Here is a 22,035-nt window from a genome sequence, read left to right as displayed (position 1 = left end):
AGATACGGGTACCCTTGTTAATTTTTTTTTTTTTTGTAACTCTGGGAGGAATGTAGTGCTGCCTCCTAGAGGAAGAAGAAGCAAGCTACTGTTGCTAGACAAGAGTCTGTGCCAACAGGACCGGGAATGGTGAACGTAGTTTCGTTATAATGTAAAGTGTTACGTTGTTTGTGAGTTTGTGTAATAAATGCAGTTAATCTTGTTAACATACGTGTTTCCATCGCACAACAATGGTGAAGGATGAGATAGAAACAAATGGACATTTTGACTGGATTCCAGTCGCAAGAACTTTAGTAGCCTGTAATGATTCTCAGGAAGAATTCCTGTAATGCAGGTACAGTAATGGACAGTTCTGGGTTGTAACAATTTCACTAACTTTCAGTTGGATAGTTACAACCCAGAAGTGTCCATGACTGTATATGTTATAGCTTTTTAACACATTTGGGACGTACGACAGGCATAGCTCCTTCGCTTCGCTATACAGTCATATTGTGAATGAATGATGAGTTATATTCACACTGCATTTCTTGTGTATGTGTATTGTAACCAATTCTTTCAAAATCCATGACATGACACGAGTATATTGTTTTCATTACTGCATGTTGAATTATGTTGCACCTTTGCTTATACTCTTGAGAATTACATTGAACAATTTATATGCACACTGTATAAATTCTTCACAAGCAGTGGCAGCGATTAGGGGGGCAGTTGCCTCACACTTTTCGTCACTTTTGCCCCTGCACTATGCTAAACCCTATATACAATGAGAAATATACAGTCTTTCCCCTCCCCACTCCAGTTTTGGCACCTTGCCCCCCCCCCCCTTCAGTTTTGGAACCCATTCGCAGCCACTGTTCACAAGGAGTCGCTTCAGATTTCAAAGTTACTGATGACTTTGAATTTGAAGAGAAAGTGTTTAGGCTATTTTACATAAATTATTTGCATTTTACATATTTAAAAATATGTTTCCTGTAACTTTCATTACAATGTTTTGGGTAAATAATTATAAACTTAGAAACATATTTTCTATGATTTTTTAAAAAAAATAAAAAACCAATAGAAAAAGGTCTATGTGAAAAACATATTTGCAGGCCAGTCTGCAAAGTGTTACAAGAACACCAGTGGAACCCCAAAATCTATTCAACCAAACAATAGCATTAGTCTATAAATCTAAGATAGTACCTTCGAAAAAACAAAAATTCTGACCCAAAAGGAACAAGGGGAAAAGAAAAGACATACATGTGAAATAAATATCCCAGGTTCTTCACTGCCAAATGGTGTACACGAATGGTCTGTCCCACCGATAATACTGAAACCAAGCGTGCCTCCTTCCTTCAGAAGAGTAACATCCTGGAATTAAACATAAGGCAACTAAAAATTGAGCAACAATTTTGTACATACATAATATATTCTTCTTTATGATAAAACACACATACTAACTTTTCCTCTGTATGTGTTGTATTTTGACATAACTGAATTTGTTCCACTGTTTCACAAGCATCTGAGTACTGATAACAGTGTGCTGAGGAGTTGCATACAATATAAACCCTAAGTTTATAACAAAGTCATTTATTTATAAACATGAAACACATACATATGTTATACATGCAACTATTTATATGCATTTATATTAAGTTGTCTTGGTCGCTATCTATATTGGAAATTTATGTTTTCACCAGAAGCAAAGTGTCAATAAAAAGAATTTATAATTAAATATCGGATTAAAGAAATGTATTGAGAATTTTAAATTGTAGTTTCTCCTAGGCATTACATTTGTAAAATTAAGGCAGTATAAGATCCTTGGCAATTAAGGCAGTATCCACAAAAAGAGTAAGATTTCCTCAGTCTTAGAAGTACTACATTCCTGTAGCTTTTATTACACATTGTACAAATAGAAGTGCAAGTCTCTTGCAATGATGCCCTGTGATTGCAAGCCCCAGAGGTCAAAACTTCTCCTACACGGCCTAACCTACAAACTGTCTTTTCTCATGTTTTTCAGAACCTAAAGTTTACTGCTGGAAGTTATTGCATCCTCTCAAAGATTCAATCACTTTTGTTCAGTATTCAGGACTTCGTTAGATGTCAACAGTGGTTCTTGATGAAGGTAATAACAAATAATAACAACTCAAGGCACAATAGCCCACTAAGGGCTACGGCCTATCTACCTAACTCCCACCTTACTTACGTGTGGTCAGCACAACAAACCATTAGTCTTTGTTGTAGGTTTAATGACCAGGTTATGCTACTCATTCATAGCTACCCAATGATGGTGGGTGGTCGTTGGTCCCATACACCGGCCAAAATCTCAGGAGAAAAGCTGTTATCGACTCGAACCTGCATGCATCTCATAACCGGAGCTCAACGCATGATGCCTTGGACAGTATAGCCACGGTGTGGGACTCTTGGTGAAAGTGTATCTTTTTTAATGTGATTTGTGTGTGATTTCTTGCAGTGGATTCACATTAGAGTGGCATTAGCTCTCGAAAGCTCAGAAGCCTATCTGGAAATCACCTGGCTGATTGCCCAAGAAAACCTCTTCAATATTCACCACCAGGAACGCTTCAAGAATTATTTTAGAGAGTTTTGTATTTGATGCAGTGACATATTAGGTAACAAACAACCAATATTAGTTTCAATTACACTGAAACGAATTTTCATGCTTAAAGCAAATGATTATTAATGAATGAAAAAACATATATTACTGCAAGAAAATCTACCTGCTTTTTAAAACTTCTAGAAAGACTTATATCATAATGTACTACATTTACATTTGGTCCAACTGTGCTGCAAATTGTTGAATTAGTGAGTGTCTGCTAAAAAAATATATGAAAAATTTACTGCTGTTTCAGATAGGTAGTGGCTGTTAACAATGCACAAAGATTTTTATTATTATTACTTGTTACACTTGTGACACATTGACGAAAATATTATTTTGGAACAAATATTTGTAAAATTGTGCAGATTCTACAAGCAGTCTATTTTCAGACTGTATATTGTAATGATTCGAGAACAAATTTTGATCGCAATAAATTTTTGATTCCATGTGATCACAGTGTCCATCGTACCATTATATTTCAAGTTATTTCTGAGTTTGGAAAGCAAGAAGTGAAACAAAATAGAAATGGCAACTTTGGAATTTTCCTTCAAACTGAGAATTCCTAGACTTTTCTACAATACTGTCTATCCTAGAATGAATTACACACTTTGCAACTGGCTTTCACTGTTTAATAGACTTCCAGAAATAAATAAACCGGCATCTAAGGTATAATATTACATGTTTATAAATATTTCACTGGCTTTATCTTCCTGGAAACATGAAAGTATTATATTTATTAATACATAATCTCCTGGAAACATGAAAGTATTAGATTTATTAATACATAATTATAAAAAAAATTGACATAAAATTAGTAAAATGCGCTAACAAATTCATCAGATGTGTGCATACTGAAAGTATGCCTACTTGTTAGAACATGAACATGGAATAATTTCCACGGAAGCAAATGGGAGAGAGAAAACAGTTAACAAGTAAATTGCAATGAAAGAAGAATATAATGTTATTTTAGAAAATAATGAAAAAACAAAGATGTGTAACTGATTTCCAAAACGTGATAAAATTTACAAATAGAAAATGTATTTTCTTCTAAGTAAGAAATATGACTACAACAACAATGAATGGAATCTGAAGAAAGTAAGTAATAACAGGAATTTACCTAAACTTAATTTTGAAGCATTTAGTGTCTTTTCTGAATAGCACTAACATGTGAAGTAAGGTTGTATCTGCATGAAATTTTAGCCAACACTGATATAAAACCAATACCAATCTGATATCAGTTTTAAATGTTCCATGAAGAACTTGATGGTACATTCACATTTTTAATTAATGTATGTTACTAGGTGATAGTAATAGGTTTTACCTTAGAACAAAAACTGAGTATTTAGACAAGTACTGCACAGAATAATTTTTAAAAAATTGCAGTACTATCACATCAGTAAAATTATCAGCAATTTTACTGATAAATCAATATAATGACACATTTATATCAGTTGATGCCAATGCTTAACAATTAATCTGTCCCGAATATAAACACAATAAACAATCCAGTATTGAATATTTATTTCTCTCCAAAAGTATGTTCATATATTATCAATCATGAAGGAAAAAGTTTTAAGGAAGAGTTTCTGTAAAGAATGTGGAAAAGAAAATATATTTTTTCACATTGTTGATTTCAATTTTTTGTTCATTTGTAAGATGGATTTAATGGAAATGGAAATTTCATTTGTATTATTTCAAGAGAAATAATATAAGTTTTAAAAAAATCCTATGTTTTAATTCTTGCAACCAAATTTGTATCATGTCATGAAAAAACCCTGGCTGAATGCTAAGGACTTGAAGTTAGGGTATTAAACTACATGGAAGTCTGATCATTATTCATGTCACATGAATTACAATTTCGGTGTAAAGTTGAAATATATTCATTAAGATGAATGAAGCATTTGGTTTCTTCATGGAACATTAGTTTCAATTTTGAAACAGATCAGTAGTACACACTTATTGGTATCAGAAATGGCAAAAAATTCTTATTAATACATCCTTAACATTCAGTGGAACAGTGGCTGATGTAGGAAAATAGCATAACCTGGAATGTACAATTGGGTTGCCTTTTATATGTTTAACAGAAATGACAATGCCAAAAACAGGGAGCAACCTTACAACATGGAATGTGAATCTTGAATTATGGATATCTACATAAATGAAATAAGAGAGAGGTGATAACAGACTAACAGAATCATGCTCAAGAACAAATTAGCACTCACCAACACAACTATGGAGGAGAAATATTGTAAGAAATATCACTCACAACATTAAAGAAGGATGAGTATTATTATTTCAAGAAATTAAATATATATTTAACAGACCATGTTGAGACTGAATGAAAAAATATACTCCCCTAATCAATATTAATGTAAGAAAAGAAATACATGAATCAACGATAACATACAATAATGCATAAACAGGGCCAGCAAGAATAAATGAATGATTTCAGTATGTTATTGTTCAGAATGGGTTGAAAACAAAGCCACAAGCTGTGTATATATGTACAGCAATTGTGAAAGTTTACCTGCGAAGCTCCAAGTTGTTCAGTCTGAATATGAGTCTCTCTGCAAAGGCTAACGTGATACAAGTACCTGCAACACCCTTAGAAGTATATTGGCACATGTGGCTCCCACTGCCACTGTGAGTTTGGCAGATTCCCAAGGAGAATGGGTATGTAAACAAGGATTTTCATATATCATAAAATAAAATTTAAAAAGTCGCACAGGTGCAGGTTGGAATCTTGGAAGCCCTTTCAAAAGTTAGCAATCACCATCAGCAGCTTTGTCGTGTTTTCAGGCTCTGTCTTTTCCATTGTGAAGATATGTGGAAGACCTCCCCTGCACCCTTAGAATCTGCCCCACTTGAGGAATCATACAACGGCCACAATGGAATCAACTGATGATTCACCCAAAGCCTTTCCAGTGAGACCAAGTGAGCTCACATTGAGCACTTGTAAGCTTCTCAGGTAAAGTTTTGCAAATGTTTTACATGTGTATACAGATTCTAGCTTTGTTTTCGTACATTTTGAAAAATAACATGTTGAAAAGTACACTTATTTTTTCTAGCCCTGTTTAACTTTGATTTAGTGACCATTTATGCAAATGAACATGAAATAAACTTATTGCATAATGCTGTTCACAATCATTGTTATAATTATGATTTCCACTTTCTCACATACAGGGGTGCCCACAGAGGGAACAATGGTGCAGAACGTGCCATCAAAATTTGTGGGAGGGGATTTATTCCTTAAAATTATGTAAAATTCAACATGTATATATTTTGATAAGGCACTACATGTCATCATTTCACTAAATAGCTGAAGTCCAGTTGTAGCATATACGTATTTACTTTTCACTCAAGCTTTCACCACATCTTGTGGCTTCTTCAGGAGTCAGGACAAGAATAGTTAAAAGTTAAAACATGGAGAAGGTAAGTTTGGTAAACAAAAGATTAAAATTGATGGTAAAAGAGAGTGTAAAGTGTCCTGTCAGTACTTCCTACTCCATCTCCATCTTCATCCAATATTTTTGACTTCTTTTCCCGACTCCTGAAGAAGCCACATGATATAGTGAAAGCCTGAGTGAAAGTAAGTACATGCCAAAACTGGACTTCAGATACTATATTTTCCAAAATATATGTGAAAAAACAACAAGCTGCAATATGTGTGATGAGGCAGAAAACATTTCCTTACTAATCCATTTACTTAGCTGGTTCCAAGCCACTTTTGCAACTAGGTGCAAATCACATAAATTGTTCAAATTTTAAAAAAGTGACTTCAGTAATAGAATAGCAGTAGACATGCTGTCATAATATAACATTTTATGGGAATTTGGTATGATCTGGGGGGGGGGGGGATGCACCATTGGCCTTGTGGGGATAGGCACCCCTGCACACACAAACACACACCCATGATGTTAATAAAATGAGTCGGATATTTTCAGGATGTACAGTTATAACATAACATGAAACAAAAAATAAATAAATTTTGACACATGAATAACAGTAGACAAGTCAGGACCCAGGGTTTCATTCTTGGGGTGCCCTCATGTAGAAAACATGTCTCTTGGCATTATCCAGCCTCTTACCAATGGATTGGGAAAAGAGGGATGGGGGGGGCAAAGAGGATGGGGTAAAATGGAGCATTTTGGTGCTCATTACGTGCTCCAGAGTACTGTGCAGTGTAAGTATACAGTAGACAATTTTACCTTTCATTTTCTCAAAATTTCACCAATAAGCACATATTTACAAGCTATGAGGATGAGAAATTGTTGTCGGCAAGAAACAACCATGAGAATAGTGAAGATAAAACAAACTTAATGTCAGTAGCAATGTTGGATGAAAAAAATAATTAATTTGTCTCGAAATAGGTTATTGAAAGGCACAAATGTGATGCAAGCAGTAAAATTACTCATGAAATAGCTTTATACTGGACAACTGAGTTCTATTCTCAATTCTCAGGGAATCCAGTTGGCATCCTTTCACCCTTTTTATGGTTCTTTTGACACATATCATAGTCTTTTTCCTGATCTTTCTCTTTCTCTTGTTGTATTATGTTTCTCAGTGGGTATTGTATTGTATTTTTGATCTTTTTCTATTTTTCTTTTGTGTTGCATAATGTGAGTATTGGGTTTGTGATATCCCATTGTAATTGGAGCATTGCTCTGTTATGGGATTGCTTATAAATAAAATAAAATAAAATAAAAATCTATCATGGTTGTCTGTCTTACTTTTTTCACATCAAGTCTGTTTTCCACTGACAGCATTTCTTTATATTTGAACCTCTGTAATGTGCATTTTTAGGCCAAATATACATTAAGAATTTTGTTTCACTGATATCACACGTTCTACTCATCCTGAAAGTCTCCTGTATCTTACAGAGTGGTTTTCTATTAATTCTTTCGTCACAAATAAATATCAATTCTGAAAAGCTGTGTCCGCTCAAAAAGGAATTAGAAAAGTTTTATTTTAAAAACGTTTCCATTATACGCAAGTCACTTGGAAAGTAAAGAATGCTTGCGCAAACAGGCTACACAACTGTTTCGTTGCAGCAGGTCATTCATTTGCTGTATTGATTGTACTGTGAATTTGGTGCTGGCAACCTGTTTACGTGGTGAGTGTAACAAGATGTAATAATGATTGTGCTGATAGCAAATCCCGCTGACCAAATGTGCATTTTTCGTTTATTGCATGCGGGAAAATGTTAGAACCGATGACATTCATCGCAGACTTATTGCAATCTACGGCAAAGGTGTTATGAACATGGCAAGTGCCGAAAATGGTGCATAAAGTTTAAGAATGGGCGAACAGATGTTAATGACACTGTGGTGTCATCACAGATGAACTGCAACAAAAGTGGAGCAACTCATTGAAAAAAATCAATGCAGCTTCGGATTTTTATCTTTTTTCTGAAGATAAGGGAGCACCTTACTGGTAAACACTTTGAAGGTGAGGAGGAACTACAGGATGCTGTCATGGTCTGGTTGAATCGTGAGGCAGCCACATGGTATGAGAAGGGGATAGTTAAACTGGTGTTGAGTGCTTCAATGTCAAAGGTGACTGTGTGGAGATGTAGGTAAAAGTATGTGGCAAAACATGTATACGTATTCTGCTTATGTAATATTATCAGTAAACATATTTCTATTGTGAAACATTCTTTACTTCCGAGTGACTCTCGTAAAAGTTCCAATATTAATTGCCGAACTTGATAGTTATGCACTTACCAGACGAACCACTCAGCTAAAATCTAATATCAAATATGTGAACATGTGGCATTTGTATATCTAACAGGTGGTGCAAAAGTCATCAACCTACTTGAACTGACCTTTATTTTGACATCTTGTTGTTTATATCAGTAGTATTTTGTCAGTTAAATAGAAGATACTCACGAAATTTATTGTGTGTGAAAATGAATAAGTATACCCCACAAGAACATGGAAAAAATGTGACAATTTTGCGTGACACTTTTCCAGGCAGAGTAATATCACGTTTTGGTGATTTGCCATGGTCGGCCAGGTCCCCCGATTTGACCGCTCCAGATTTCTTTTTCTTTTGGGGATATTTGAAGTCATTGATTTATGTGAATAAGCCAGAGACGTTACAGCAACTAAAGGACAATATTCTGCATGAAATTGAAAACATTTCCCCGCAGATTCTTTCCAACACCACCAACGCAATAAAAAGAGCCCAAATTTGCATCAATTCGAATGGTGGTCATTTATTGGATGTTATATTTTAAAATTGAGGACATAAAACTTACAAGTATCAATAAAAGTTTAACACATAAAGACCTACCTTGTTTAATTTAAAACCCAAGACTAAGAAAATCAGGTGATGACTTTTGTGTCACCTTGTATAAGACACAAAATTACGAATAGGGAAGGCTGAAAGTATTATGTCTGAAGTATACAATAGTGTAGACATAAAACTTGTCTGTTCCATGATACAAATTTTTTTAGCTTATATTTTGATGTTGGCATTTCTTTTTAAGACATTGTAATTTGATATATGTAAAACGATTCTTTAATGTATTTATTATATGCTGAGATTCAAGTGGGGAAACAAGTATATGTTTGAACTTGGGGGTCACAAATGAAAGGAGGGCACACTGCACTATCTGACGGAATAGCATTCCCCCACATCACTTTCCTTAATTTGAGTACAGATTGGGAGAAAAAGCAGGAAAACTCTTTTTTCATTGAAACAAATGTTCTGGGGTTACCAGACACACTGAATTGGAGTTAGCATCCAATGTTTCAAGCACATACATTGCTCTCATCATCAGGGAATGATCATTGGAACGTTGGATGCTAATGCCGATTTAACCTGGCTGGTAACTTGAGAACACTTGTTCGAATCACGTCATCAGGAAAGTTAAAATTCCTATTTTTGCATGCTGTAACAATTTTAATATTTTTTTGTACTATTTATGTAGGTTTACCACTTCTATCATGTAGATCAACGGAGTTGCTGCTTAAAAGGAACTAATTTTCCCATTAGAGTTCTCTTACATTCTACCCTCCTTACCATACAAATCTGACGAAATGACCAAATTTCCTTGTTCTAAAGTAACATTCACAAACCACAACACATGCCATATAAGCATTTTGTTAACCATTTTCTTTCAAATGCCAAAATATTAAATAGATACTGAACATATCACTGACCACAGACATATTCACAATTCAAATTAGAAACAATACAAATTGACTTGCACAAGAGAAGCTAAACCTTAAAAATCTAGACAAGAAGAAGCCTGTCACACAATCTCAAACACATGCTGGCAGCTACAGCATCACAGAAGGCAAATCAAGTGAAGACGACACTTGCAAATATTTCATGAACACAATTATAAGCCAATTAAAAAATTGTCTGAATATTTGAATATGGAATGTTTTATACTCATGAAAGGTTATCTAGCCGGCCTCTGTGGTGGAGTGGTTAGCACATCGTGCTACAATGCCAGGGGTCCCAGGTTCGAATCCTGGCCTGGGCATGGATATTTTTGAGTGTCCATTCATAAATTTCATCATATCATCACTCATCCCCATCTTCACAAATTAGCTAAAAGTGGCACAAAAAGTGAAATAAAATAAAGCAAATCTTGTCTCTGATAACCTCGTTTATTAACTGGTTGGTGGACATTATGTTCAATGAGTTGGTGTTTTAACGGGCATCAGGGTTAAGTCCACTTGATGCACAGTTAAGGCTAATTGGGACTGTACCTACAGCTTAAAGTGGGATCCGAACCACTATGTGCCTCCACCAGGTATCGAACCCAGAACCCCTTGATTACAAGGTGATTACACTACTACTGCGCCATAGGGGAGGCTGGACATTATGTTCAGAAAGGAAAATAGTGTAAATCTTCATTATCAAAATGAATGAATAACTTCAAAAGTTCACTGTCAAGAGGTGGAGATTTTCATAAAAATATTCAAAGATCTCATTGCTAACCTCTAAATAATGTACGCACTTGCAATGTTCGACAGCATATGATGTAAAAATTGGTTCCATACCATATATCACCATTACATCACTTTCACGCCATTTTTGGCTAATCACAATGATGAGAATGATGATTCACTGAGTGGATTAAGTTATTTTACATCACCATTCTGGCACTTTTGGCTAATCGCAACAAAAAAGATGGTTGGTGATATGATCAAATTGATAAAGGTACACTCACAAAAAATGCTCATGTCCAGGCTGGTATTTAAACCCATAACCCATAATCACTCCACGACAGAAGTCTGCATGATGATGATGATTAGATGAATTTTGAGTTTTATGTCTTAAAATTAAGTCACAAATAGGCTAATTGGGACTGGATCTACAGTTTAATGTGGAATCTGAACAGCTACGTGCATCCACCAGGTATCAAACCTGAGACCTCTTGATTGCAAGGTGATGTCATGATCAGATGAAATCGGAGAAGAGATGCCGAGTCAACTGCTCAACAAGCTTGGCTACCCAGGCAACATGGAGACAGCAAGCTCCAGGCTACAGTTAGAGATGTTATTCCCTAACAACGTAAGCATCACGAAATATTTGCAATGGTAATCTTCACTGTTTCACCTTTTTACCACACATGTGAAAACAAATCTTTGCTAGGGGACTACTTATGTAACATTGTAAATCGCCTAGATTATGATAATGATAACTATCATTCCCTAAACATACTTCTATTTTGAATGGAAGCACACACTTGAATTTTATTTATTTATTTTTTTACATTTTGTTTATCATGGCGAAGTTAAGGCTTTGCAGCCTTTCTACCACTTAACAATGTTTACATCGAAATTTTAGTGCATAAAAATTTGTTGTAAGAAAGAATTTGGTGAGGGGCTGAGGGGGATAACACTACTAATAGAAACGTCTTAGCTGAGATGGGGTGGCTGAATCAGTATTCTATTGGTATCTGCTGATGCAAGCTTATCAGTGTATCGGTAAAATTACCAATATTTTATCAGTCCGATATCTCTATACGTAGAATGTAATTTAGTGCAAAATTCTACCATTTCATTATTCTTATCAATATACACACACGATTCATGTGTCTTAGTTTTGAAAAGAAATGGTCTAAATATCCAATCACCTGGTTAAAAGCATTAATTATATTTATCTTTTCTCCATTTCTTATTTATATTTTTATTTATATTCACAATTATTTGATCAATAGTAGTCTGTAGTTAAATCATAAATTTTACATTTTATTCAATTAATATTAGGGATGGGACAGGTTAATTGGTACTCTCTCGGTATTGACCAATATAGGCATATCAGTTAAACTACCAATTATTTTACAGATCTGATATATCTATAAATATCTTATAATTTAGTGCAAAATTATGTCATTTTCTTATAATTTTTATGGGTACTCTCCGTGGCACGCTTTTTCAAAAACTAAATGCCTAAATATGCAACTTCTTTTGCAACATGGTCACCTCAAACACACACAATGATTAAGGAGGTTACTGAACCATTCAGGTTCTTCAAGGACCATTTGGGATTCTATATCGGGTTTATAGAATATCAGTTATCGGTATCAGTAAATTTTATATCGGTCATATTAGCCCATCCCTAACTTTTATTTATATTAACAATTATTTGACCAATAGTAATATGTAGTTAAAACAAATTTTACATTTTATTCTATTAATATTGTAAACTGCACATCAGAAATGTAAACTTACATGTATTTCATGACATGGGTTAGGTGACACCAGCACAAGCAAAGAATGTGAATTTGATTCCTTTTTCCAAGGAAGTTTTACATGGAATCAGTACAACATCGATTATCAGTAATTTTATATTAGCATTTTATTGTGGTTAGCAAATATTTCTCATCTGTACATCCCTGCTTCTTAGTGTCTCATAGTAATTTGTGTACATACTTTCTCCTAATGTTACAAGTGCAGATATGATTGTAAACTTTTCCTCTTTGCTTCACTCGCTACCTCAAGCATGTGAGAAAAGCAACTCATGTGAAAATTAAAAAAAAAAATTAAAAAAAAGGTAAAGTGTTCCCCTGTGCTTAGCACCACGCCATGAAGGCGTATAGGGGGTGTGGGGGTAACGCCCCACACTTTCTTGATCCGGTCGTGAGTGGGGGTGATGTGATCAGCACCACGCCCCTGACCGCCTTTACCCCCCAGGTTTCCCCAGGTACCCATGTTATTCGACGCTGGGTGTGCGCCGGGGCCGCTTCCACCGTTAGAAAAGTTCCCGGATTTGAACCGGCCGGGGATCGAACCCGGGACCTTTAGCATGGTAGTCAGACGCGTTACCGACTGAGCCACCGCGGCCACGAAGGTCTTTTGCATTCTAGCAAAACACCGTTTTCTTGTGTGTGTGAGCCCAGTGAACCCACTACCTAAAATGTGGACAGAATCTTGCTCTCCACTGACAAGGTTGCCATGCCACAAAACATGTTTGCCTGCTTAGGTATTGGCTACCTCATTACCATTATCTACATCCTTCATTTTGACTGATTATGTAATACAATGTACTTCTGTAACAAACCCTTCCCCTAGCAAAAATATAATAATCCACATGCATAGAAGGATACATCAAAAAGCATGCAGAAAAAAAGACAATGGACCTGAACACTATAATAAAATGCAATGAAAAAAGGAAATTCAAAACTCATGAATGCAACATGTAAACAAAAATTCAATACATAGTAACTAATGCAAACATATGGATGACTTCATAAATTCTCCATATTTTTTTTCTGTCTTTAAAACTGCCACACAAACTAAGTACATACCCTACAATGAAGGTACATTTGCTGGGCATATCTCATTGGAAAACTATTTCTGTGCTCAATATGTTAGAAACATTTAAAAAGATTTTATTTTTACATACATAAAAATCATGCGCATTGATTTAGACTAATAACTACTGCAAATTCTGTGTTAGTTTTTTTACATTATGTTACACATTCACTTTCAATGTTAAGTTGTCATCATGCCTTGAGCCAGCACACAACTGAGTCCAACACCAAAGAAAATTCACAACAGTTCTTTTTTTCTTTTTTACAGTTATGTAAGTATGGTAATTTTGTACTACGAAATGTGCTCCCAAACCACCTACATTATTTGCCAGGAATATGAAACATCATAATGTACTTTTTACTATTTACAGTTCTTTCGTGTACGAAATCTAAATATATATGATTAAAATTATTTTTTTAAAATTCTTGGATCACAAAGCATCTAGTGTCTTATATTTTTTCTCTGCTTAAATTCTAGCACTTTTAAACATTCATTTTAAAGTTTCAAAATATAAAATATACCAGTTACGAAGAAAAATATCCTTTGTAAGATTTCTTAATTTGATTATGATAGAGCCTGTTCAATCAGTACCTTAATGTAAATATTTGGAAAAGTAAAAATTACACTGAAACTTTTTGTTTTGCATTAAATTCAATTGCATTAAATATTCTCTACTCATGCTTCATGTAATATATTTTGAGTGTAATATATAACATTAGTTTTCTTGCATACAATAACTTTCTAAGAGTTAAAAGCCTTGTCTTGAGCACATCTCTCTATATTTATTCTATAGATTTGTGACTAATACATATGAAAATCACAAACCACTAGCTGCATGCACACCGTAACTTCTTCAAGGTAGGTAAAGCAGCTCTTTAGCAGACAAGTACAACAATAAGGATGGGAACAAAAACAAAGCCAGAAGGAAACAATACAATTCCACATACTTGAACAAAGCCACGAAAAAAGCTGGGTGAACTGATGTCAAGACACAAAACTATCGTCCACAATGCAACTGCTATCGTTAATTGCTTCTTGAATTATAACATTATTAAAACATCCAAAATTTAGACTAGCATGTATAATTGCAATGTTATGTTTATGCAAAAGTTTCACATGAACTTGAAACTGTATGATGTTGCAATAGAGGTTTTGGTTGTCTTGTCAAGAACCAGGCAGAATACATTAGCTAGTTTATTTCTCTATTTTCAAAATCTGGCATATATCCTAAAATTTGCAGTTTTGGTCACTTGAACTTTTGAATTAATATGTTCTGTCAAATAGGGTCACTTTATCCTGATAATTTTACCTCTAAAAGAAGCAACTTAATGTGAATATTATGTTACAATTTGAAAAGGTCTCACACATTGATTATGTGGGTCCTACTTGCAATATAACTATATAACTGGAACAATGCTAAGAACTGGATTTGAAATACTGCTAAGCCAAGCTAATAATGTTTTTATTTTCACTTAAAAAAGTAGGTTCCTGTGGCCTTGCTGATGGCACAGAGGTAACGTTGAAAACTTGTAAAAAAGGGGTCCTGGGTTCAATACTCGGTGGAGGCACATGGCACAAAGGTTCAGATCACACTTTAAACTGTAGGCCCAGTACCGATTAGCCTCTCCGTGCATAAAGTGGGCATAAAACCACAATTCAATCAAAAGTGGGTTTCTACATCAATCAACCTTTAGAGGTTGTATGAAAATATAATCAGAAATGTAATTTTTTACAAGTTCTGTAGTATGTTTGTGGAATTTACATACCAATCACGCAATGCATGTGTCACATGTTATGAAAATTTCACACAAAATTTCATACTATTCATGCTCCTTTGGCCATTATCTTCAATCACTTGAATGCATTTGGTATGTACCTCACAGCATTATTCATGTAATTTCATTGTAATTTTAAAATATAATGCATGTTAGCTGTATTGGCTAGTAGAAGTGCTGAAAAGTATTAGTTTGAATAAATCGCTGATTGTTTTGCAGAGTGCAGAATAACACCACATGACACATTGGAGGAGTCTAAAGAGCCTGAAAGTTAATGCATAATGTGTGACATTATTTTGGCAAGAAATATGAAATGAATTTTGTGATTAATGATAATCTCCTGTGAAATTATGAATACTGTAAAGCAAAACTCTGGTAGATATGCAATGATATGCCTCATATGAAAAGCTCATGTATTAAAATTTACAAACATTCTAAACTAACCTCAATGTAATTTGATCTTTATTTTAATTGAAAATCTTCACTTCACTAACAGATAACGTATTAAGTAACAAAACAAGGAAATTATTTCTCGGTGATTTCTATTTCTGTAATTTTTCAGGCAAACAAGCCTCTATACTCAGAACTGTAAACAGCAAAAGGAAACAAGGATCAATCACATAGAACATGCTTGTCAGGCTCTACTAATAGTTCCAATAATTACAACATTCCAAAATGTTGAAATAATTTTTCCAGAAGTGCTGGGACGTGTGCTTGCAACTTACAAAGGAATGATGGCAACCCACATTACTGGAAGTATGAATTTAAGGATCTAATGCACTACATCTGTACAAAGAGTTCACAACTCAATACAGAGAAGAATGCTTTTCCCTTAAGAATGTGCATTTTCTCTTGTCTAACAGATATATTGTATTTAAAGGTTTTCTTCCCTGAACAAATTTCAATAGCAATTCTTTTTGCATAATATTGTGAAAAATAACTATGGGGGATCTTTAACAATGATTTACAACCAAATTTAAATTGGCTGATCTAAAAAATTCAGACTTTCCAATAACATATATAAGCTCTATGATACAAGCTATTTCAGTTTGGATGTTCATACTTTGTGTTACTTGTTACTTTGAGCATAATATCCCACAGCCAGGCAACAAAGTTTACACTGGAAAAAGTATAGTGTTGTTCATAAGTCCGTGAAACTTTTTAAAAAAAAGTACCTCTCAAATACATAAAAAGTGCAAATCTTTCAAGTTTCTGTAAAGATGACTGCCTGCACATAGCTAATGTTGCATGCTGGTACTTCAATGCAAACTTGCCACAAAGACCAGATGGTGAACATCTTGTCACCAAGTTTGATCGCATTTGATTGATTGATTGTTTTCATTTATTTTACTTTGAATTTCTGCCACTTTCGATAAATTGCAAAGATGAGAATGAGTGATGAAATTAATGAAGTGACATTCGCAAAGAATGCTCAGGCCAGGATTTACACCAGGGAGTCCTGGCATCATAGCACACTGAGCTAACCACTATGCCACGGAGACAGACTTAATCCCATTTGACTTTACTTGTGGGGATTCATGGAAGATATAGTCTTCTTAACCCCCTTCTCTCTCTCTCTCCCTGATAATCTTATTGAACTTCTCAAGTGTATCACTGGCTGTCACACTGCTCGATCATGACAATCTCATAAATGTGTAAGACAAAATAGAGTACCAGATCTGCAAAAGTGGATACATTGAAAATTTTTCGAAGTAGGTGAACACTTTGCAATGGTATGATTGATGATGATAAAATTTCTAAATGTTTCTTGGACTTGTGAATAACTCTGTACAAGGAATGCGGCAAATTGTAATGTTTAAGTAAGTTAAAATTTAATGCTTTGGCTAAGAACAAGTGTTGTACAGGTGATGTTCTGTATTTTCACATTGCAAATTTAATTGGTTTTCAGATTTCAAAGGACCATTGCCTTCATTAACAAAGGTTACAGCATTTGGGATGAAGATTGCAACCTTTGTTAATGAAGGCAGTGGTGTTTCAAATTAAATTGGAAAACCAATGAAACTTGCAATGTGGAAATACGGAACATCACCTGTACAATGACAAAACCACGTTTACTGCACCCGCCATGAATAAGAACAGGGATTTATGTAGCACATTAGATCCAAATTCATAAGGCATCCATCCACAGATCCCAGACAGCCCAACACCAAACTTACCTCTATGATGACCGGGAACAAGGCCTTGTTTTGTGTCACCCGAGTCACGACAGTTTCCGTGAAGGTACTCTTCGTGATGGTTTCTTTGACTTTACCAATATCTGTAGGAGGAGGGGGAAACTTAATCTCCCCAGAAGCAAGAGGATCTGGCTGACGAATTGTTACGGTCACCGTGGGTGCGTTGGGGTCGGGAGGCGGAACGGGATTTATGAAGTGGGAAGGGATCATTGCTTGGAAATCTTCATTCGTGATTGGCTTCGGTACCTGAACTGCAGGCGGCAGATTCTGTGGCTGCGGCTGTTGATCCTGCGGAGGCATGTCCTGAACTTCAGACGTAGGCTGAACGTTACCGGTCACAGAATTCGACACATGGTTTGTTACGGGTGGCACGTTCGAACCCTGCTGATTTTGAGGAACACTATTCACAGCACTAGCACTCCTTTCGTCCTCGGAAACACTACGCACACTGGAAGAAGGGGGATTGGAACTCACAGACACAGCAGGCACGGCAGTTCCTGCATCATTCCTCAAACCTGGCAACTTAATATAACCCGCAGAGTAAGTTACACCGGTAGACTCAGGACGGCGGTATCCAGTAAACCCTGGGCGGTTTGCCATGTAACTATTAGCATTGTAGAGACCAGTATATGGTTTCGGTAAGCCAAAGACCCTCGGAGACTTTTCCGGACCAGGGCTTGGCGAAGGGTTTGGTCCATCCTCTCGAGGCACTCTGACTTCACGTTCAAGAACCAGTCTCACAAATCGTTCCAACCCTGTTAACATAGACACTGCTTGATCATGACGAGCACCATCAACGTCCACTCCATTGATCTGGAATGAAGAGAAGTGAATGCATGTTACAAATGAAAATGTGGGCAACAGAAAGTGTCATTTACGACTGGACAAAGATCAGGCATGTGGCAACACCGATTTTTCACATGGAAACTCCCAAATCTGGAGCTGAAAAGTCTGGATCGGTTCTTTCATTGTGTGGGCTTTAATGGTGTTCATGGTGTGTGTTGAACTGCTAATAAGTCAATTACAAGCATGTAGTATTTCATCAGTTTCTCTACATCTGGTTACTTGCAACTTAAAAACTTATTTACTTTTTGATTGACCTTGTATCAGACAAATCAGAGAACTTTCTTACTTATTCAAGGTGTCTACCAAATTAACAAATCAAAATTCTTGATTTTGTCATGACTACTACTTGATATTTTTTTTAGTTTTTTTTCTTTTTTTATTCGACCCCTAGTTAGGTAAAGTTGGAAATTAGCAATTAAGAAAATAAATATTTATTTAATGAAAACCCCTATCAAAAGACCAGTTCAGATGAAAACTGAAGCTGTATTTAAAAAAGAATTAGACTTGATTTATCTATTGATGCACCCTGGACTGCATTTGGCAGACTAGCAAGGCTCTGGTATCTAGATTTTTGATTGATTTGGTGTTTTAAGTCCACTTTATGCACAATAAGGCTAATCGGGACTGGACCTACAGTTTCAAGTTGGATCCAAACCACTATGTGCCTCCACCGGGAATCGAACACGGGATCCCTTGATTACAAGGCGACAACGCTACCACTGCGCCATCGAGGAGGCCACTCTGGCATCTGGACTCACAGCCAGTATAATCTTACTTGGGGCTCGTGTTGTCGTCTCTATATATTTGGATTGTTCTTTTATCTATCTTATCTTACAACCATTCATCCTCATCTTCACGATTAAACAAATGGGGCAGAAAAGTGAAATAAACTAAATCAATCACTCATTGTGTTTGCGCTACGATGCAAGGGGTCCCGGGTTCGAATCCTGGCAAGGGCATGGCTGTTTGTGAGTGTGTTTTCATCAATTTTATCATATCATCACTCATCCCCATCTTCGCAAATTAGCAAAAAGTGGCACAAAAATCGAAGTAAAATAAGCAAATCAATTGATCAATCTTGACCTTTACTTTTTCTTGACTTTCATGACTGGTAGTCCAGTGTTAGTAACAATCCCAAGGGGACAAATTAGACACACATGCACATACTTGCACGCCACAATGTTTATGCATAAATTAATATTTATAATTGTTTAAGTACTTACAGATATTACTCTATCCCCCACAGACAGCTTTCCGTCCTTCTCTGCAACACCTCCTTCAGTGATACGAGACACAAAAATAGCCTGAAATATGATTATTTTTTTTATTAGACTTGATACCAAGTCAGACACATAAACACTGAACAAATTATGACGTATTCAAGAAAGACAAAAATAAAATTATATCAACAAACCTCAGCAGTATGAACATTTCAAATTTAAAAATAAATTTAAAACATTTCAGTAACAGTGTCTTACTTTGAAATTCTACAAGAAAGAAGTTCCTAAGACAATTTTATGGAGCACCACACTACATAGACTTCAAAGTGTGGTGCTACTGGAGAGAGCAACCCATGAAAGAAGAAACAAAGGAAGAATATAGGGAAAAAACCACATGACTTACATCAGAACTATCCTTGTACGGTGAAGAGCCTTTTCCACCAGCAATACTGAACCCAAGACCATTTTGGTCACGAATCAAAGTAGTGTAAATCATTTCCTTACGTATCTCATATCCATCATTCAGTTCATTCTGATTAGAAACAGCATTAAGATTGGGAGGCTGAAAATAAACAAAAACAAATTATTACTAATGCAAATACTACACAATTACTACTATTAACTATCTGTCTTCTCACATAAATGTGAATAAACATTATGCTGAATTGATATAATCCAATGTTTTATACAAATTCATCAAAAATAATTCATAATTGTTGGCATGAAAATATTAGACTAGTGATAAAATACTGTATTTATGGGAACAGTTCAAATTTATAGTCAAATGTTGAAAAATGCAGACTCAATCACGATTCAATCCCAGATCTCTGGCATACTGTGCCATTGCTCTATGAACAAAGCTACTCAGGCTGCTTAACTTTGCCAGATTTTTAACATCTGCTGTTCCACCTTGTGTAAAGTAGGACTGGAGAAACAATACAAGGGACAGTCAAAAAGTTCCTGAAATTGCAAAATAGCACTGTAATGGTAGGACATGTGCAAACGCTTATCTAATCACCTTCAAAGTGCAACCCTTGTGTACAATCCTTGCTCCATCAGTCCTGCCATTGTTGGAATCGGCAGCAGAAGGTGCTTGTGCTTATTAGTATTATTATTACTGCCGTACACAATTTCTTGCAAAAAGCATTCCCTTGAGGCACATTTTCAGAACAGGGAGAAGCCAAAAGTCACTCAAGATTAGACAATGACAGAAATGCTTCTCTAGTTGAAAAATTTCTGCGCAACAAGTAATGAGTGGCTCAGTGCAATATTGTGCACATGCTGTTGAATTGCAAAACTGCACCAAATGACCAATCCTCATGTCTAACTGCAATGCCAAAGCAACAACATTGCATGTTGAAACCTGCTCAGATCTGTTGCAACAAAAATAAGACATGCTAAGCTTTACACTACAACAATGTGTGCACTCTCTTTATCTCTCATACTCCATCTGGAGGGAAATTTCGAGAACATTTTGACTGCCCATTTTAAAATAATTTACAGCACAATTTTATATTGGAACTTCATTAATGTTTGGTAAAAACTCATATTGTTTCTTCTAGGGATGAGATATATTAATCGGTACTCTATCAGCCAATATAGGCTAGGTTTATATGTAAAATTACAGATAATTTTACAGATCCAATATACGAGGTTTATTTTTTTAATTAGGGGCAGTTTTGTGCTCACATTGGCAACACTGCATGCTTGGTGTTTTGCGCATGTGTGTTAGTTACCAACATGCCTTGCACATAAAGAAACACCATTTCCATGTTGTGAAATGCTTGGTGTGGTTGTGGTGGACAATGGAAGTGGTGCAGGTGATTGAAAATCCCGCCAAGTGTGACATACGATCAGTGATCAGGTTCTTGACAATGAAAAATGTGAAAGCGGCAGACATTTATCGCCAGTTACGCGAGGTGTATGGTGAGAATCTCATTGTTGAAGGCAAGGTGCGTAAGTGGGTACAGCATCTGTCGCACGAATGTTCATGATGAACCACGATCAGGATACCCCTCAATCATAACGGACTCATTGGTGCATGATGTTGAGGGTGTGATACGAGCCAACCGCCGTTTGAGTGTCAACGCTGTCCAATTTGTTTCCACTAGCTTCACGTTTTGTACTGCAGACGATTTTAATGGAGAATTTGAAGTTCAGAAAGCTGCGTACTCAGTGGATGCCCAAAATGCTCACAGAGTACGCGAATGGCAAGTGCATTGTCTTTTTTGACACGGTACCAAAGTGAAGCTGGCGAACTGTTGAGCCATATCGTCACTCGGGACGAGTCATGTGTGTCCCTCTACACCCCCAAAAACAAAACAACAATCCAAGGAATTGTGCCACACACCATCCCCCACAAAGATGAAGTTCAAGCAAGCGACGTCCACCAAGAAACGCATGCTCACTGTCTTCTGGGACAGGTTCGGGATGCTTCTGATTGAGTTTCGGCGGAATGGACAAATAGTTAATGCAGCCGTGTATTGCAAAACTCTCCAAGAAACTTCGGCAAGCAATACAGAATAAACGACGAGGAATGTTGTCTTCCAGTATCATGTTGCTGCATAACAAGGCACGGCCACACAATTGCTCATTGACTCATTTGCCAGGGAGCCGATAGACGAC

General features: G+C 35.9%; 1 protein-coding gene across 7 annotated transcripts in view; it reads right to left on the bottom strand.

The window, feature by feature from the left end:
* LOC145997186 (protein lap4-like) overlaps positions 1–22,035 on the bottom strand; it is a 320,630-nt gene that overhangs the window by 70,792 nt on the left and 227,803 nt on the right. For 6 of the 7 annotated variants that reach the window (XM_083133899.1, XM_083133902.1, XM_083133903.1 and 3 more), the window contains exons 20-23: positions 19,814–19,972; positions 19,414–19,494; positions 17,327–18,157; positions 1,240–1,350 (exon numbers count right to left, since the gene is read on the bottom strand). In XM_083133899.1, coding sequence (XP_082990025.1) covers positions 1,240–1,350; positions 17,327–18,157; positions 19,414–19,494; positions 19,814–19,972 — 1,182 coding nt within the window. The remainder of the gene's footprint in view (positions 1–1,239; positions 1,351–17,326; positions 18,158–19,413; positions 19,495–19,813; positions 19,973–22,035) is intronic. The other variant, XM_083133904.1, reaches the window with a different exon arrangement.

The sequence above is a fragment of the Lepisma saccharinum genome, chromosome 13, assembly GCF_977018435.1.
Source record: "Lepisma saccharinum chromosome 13, izLepSacc3.1, whole genome shotgun sequence".
Taxonomy (NCBI): Eukaryota; Metazoa; Arthropoda; class Insecta; order Zygentoma; family Lepismatidae; genus Lepisma; species Lepisma saccharinum.
Note: the sequence above shows the minus strand (reverse complement) of the source record. Positions and strands in the feature narration are given on the sequence as shown.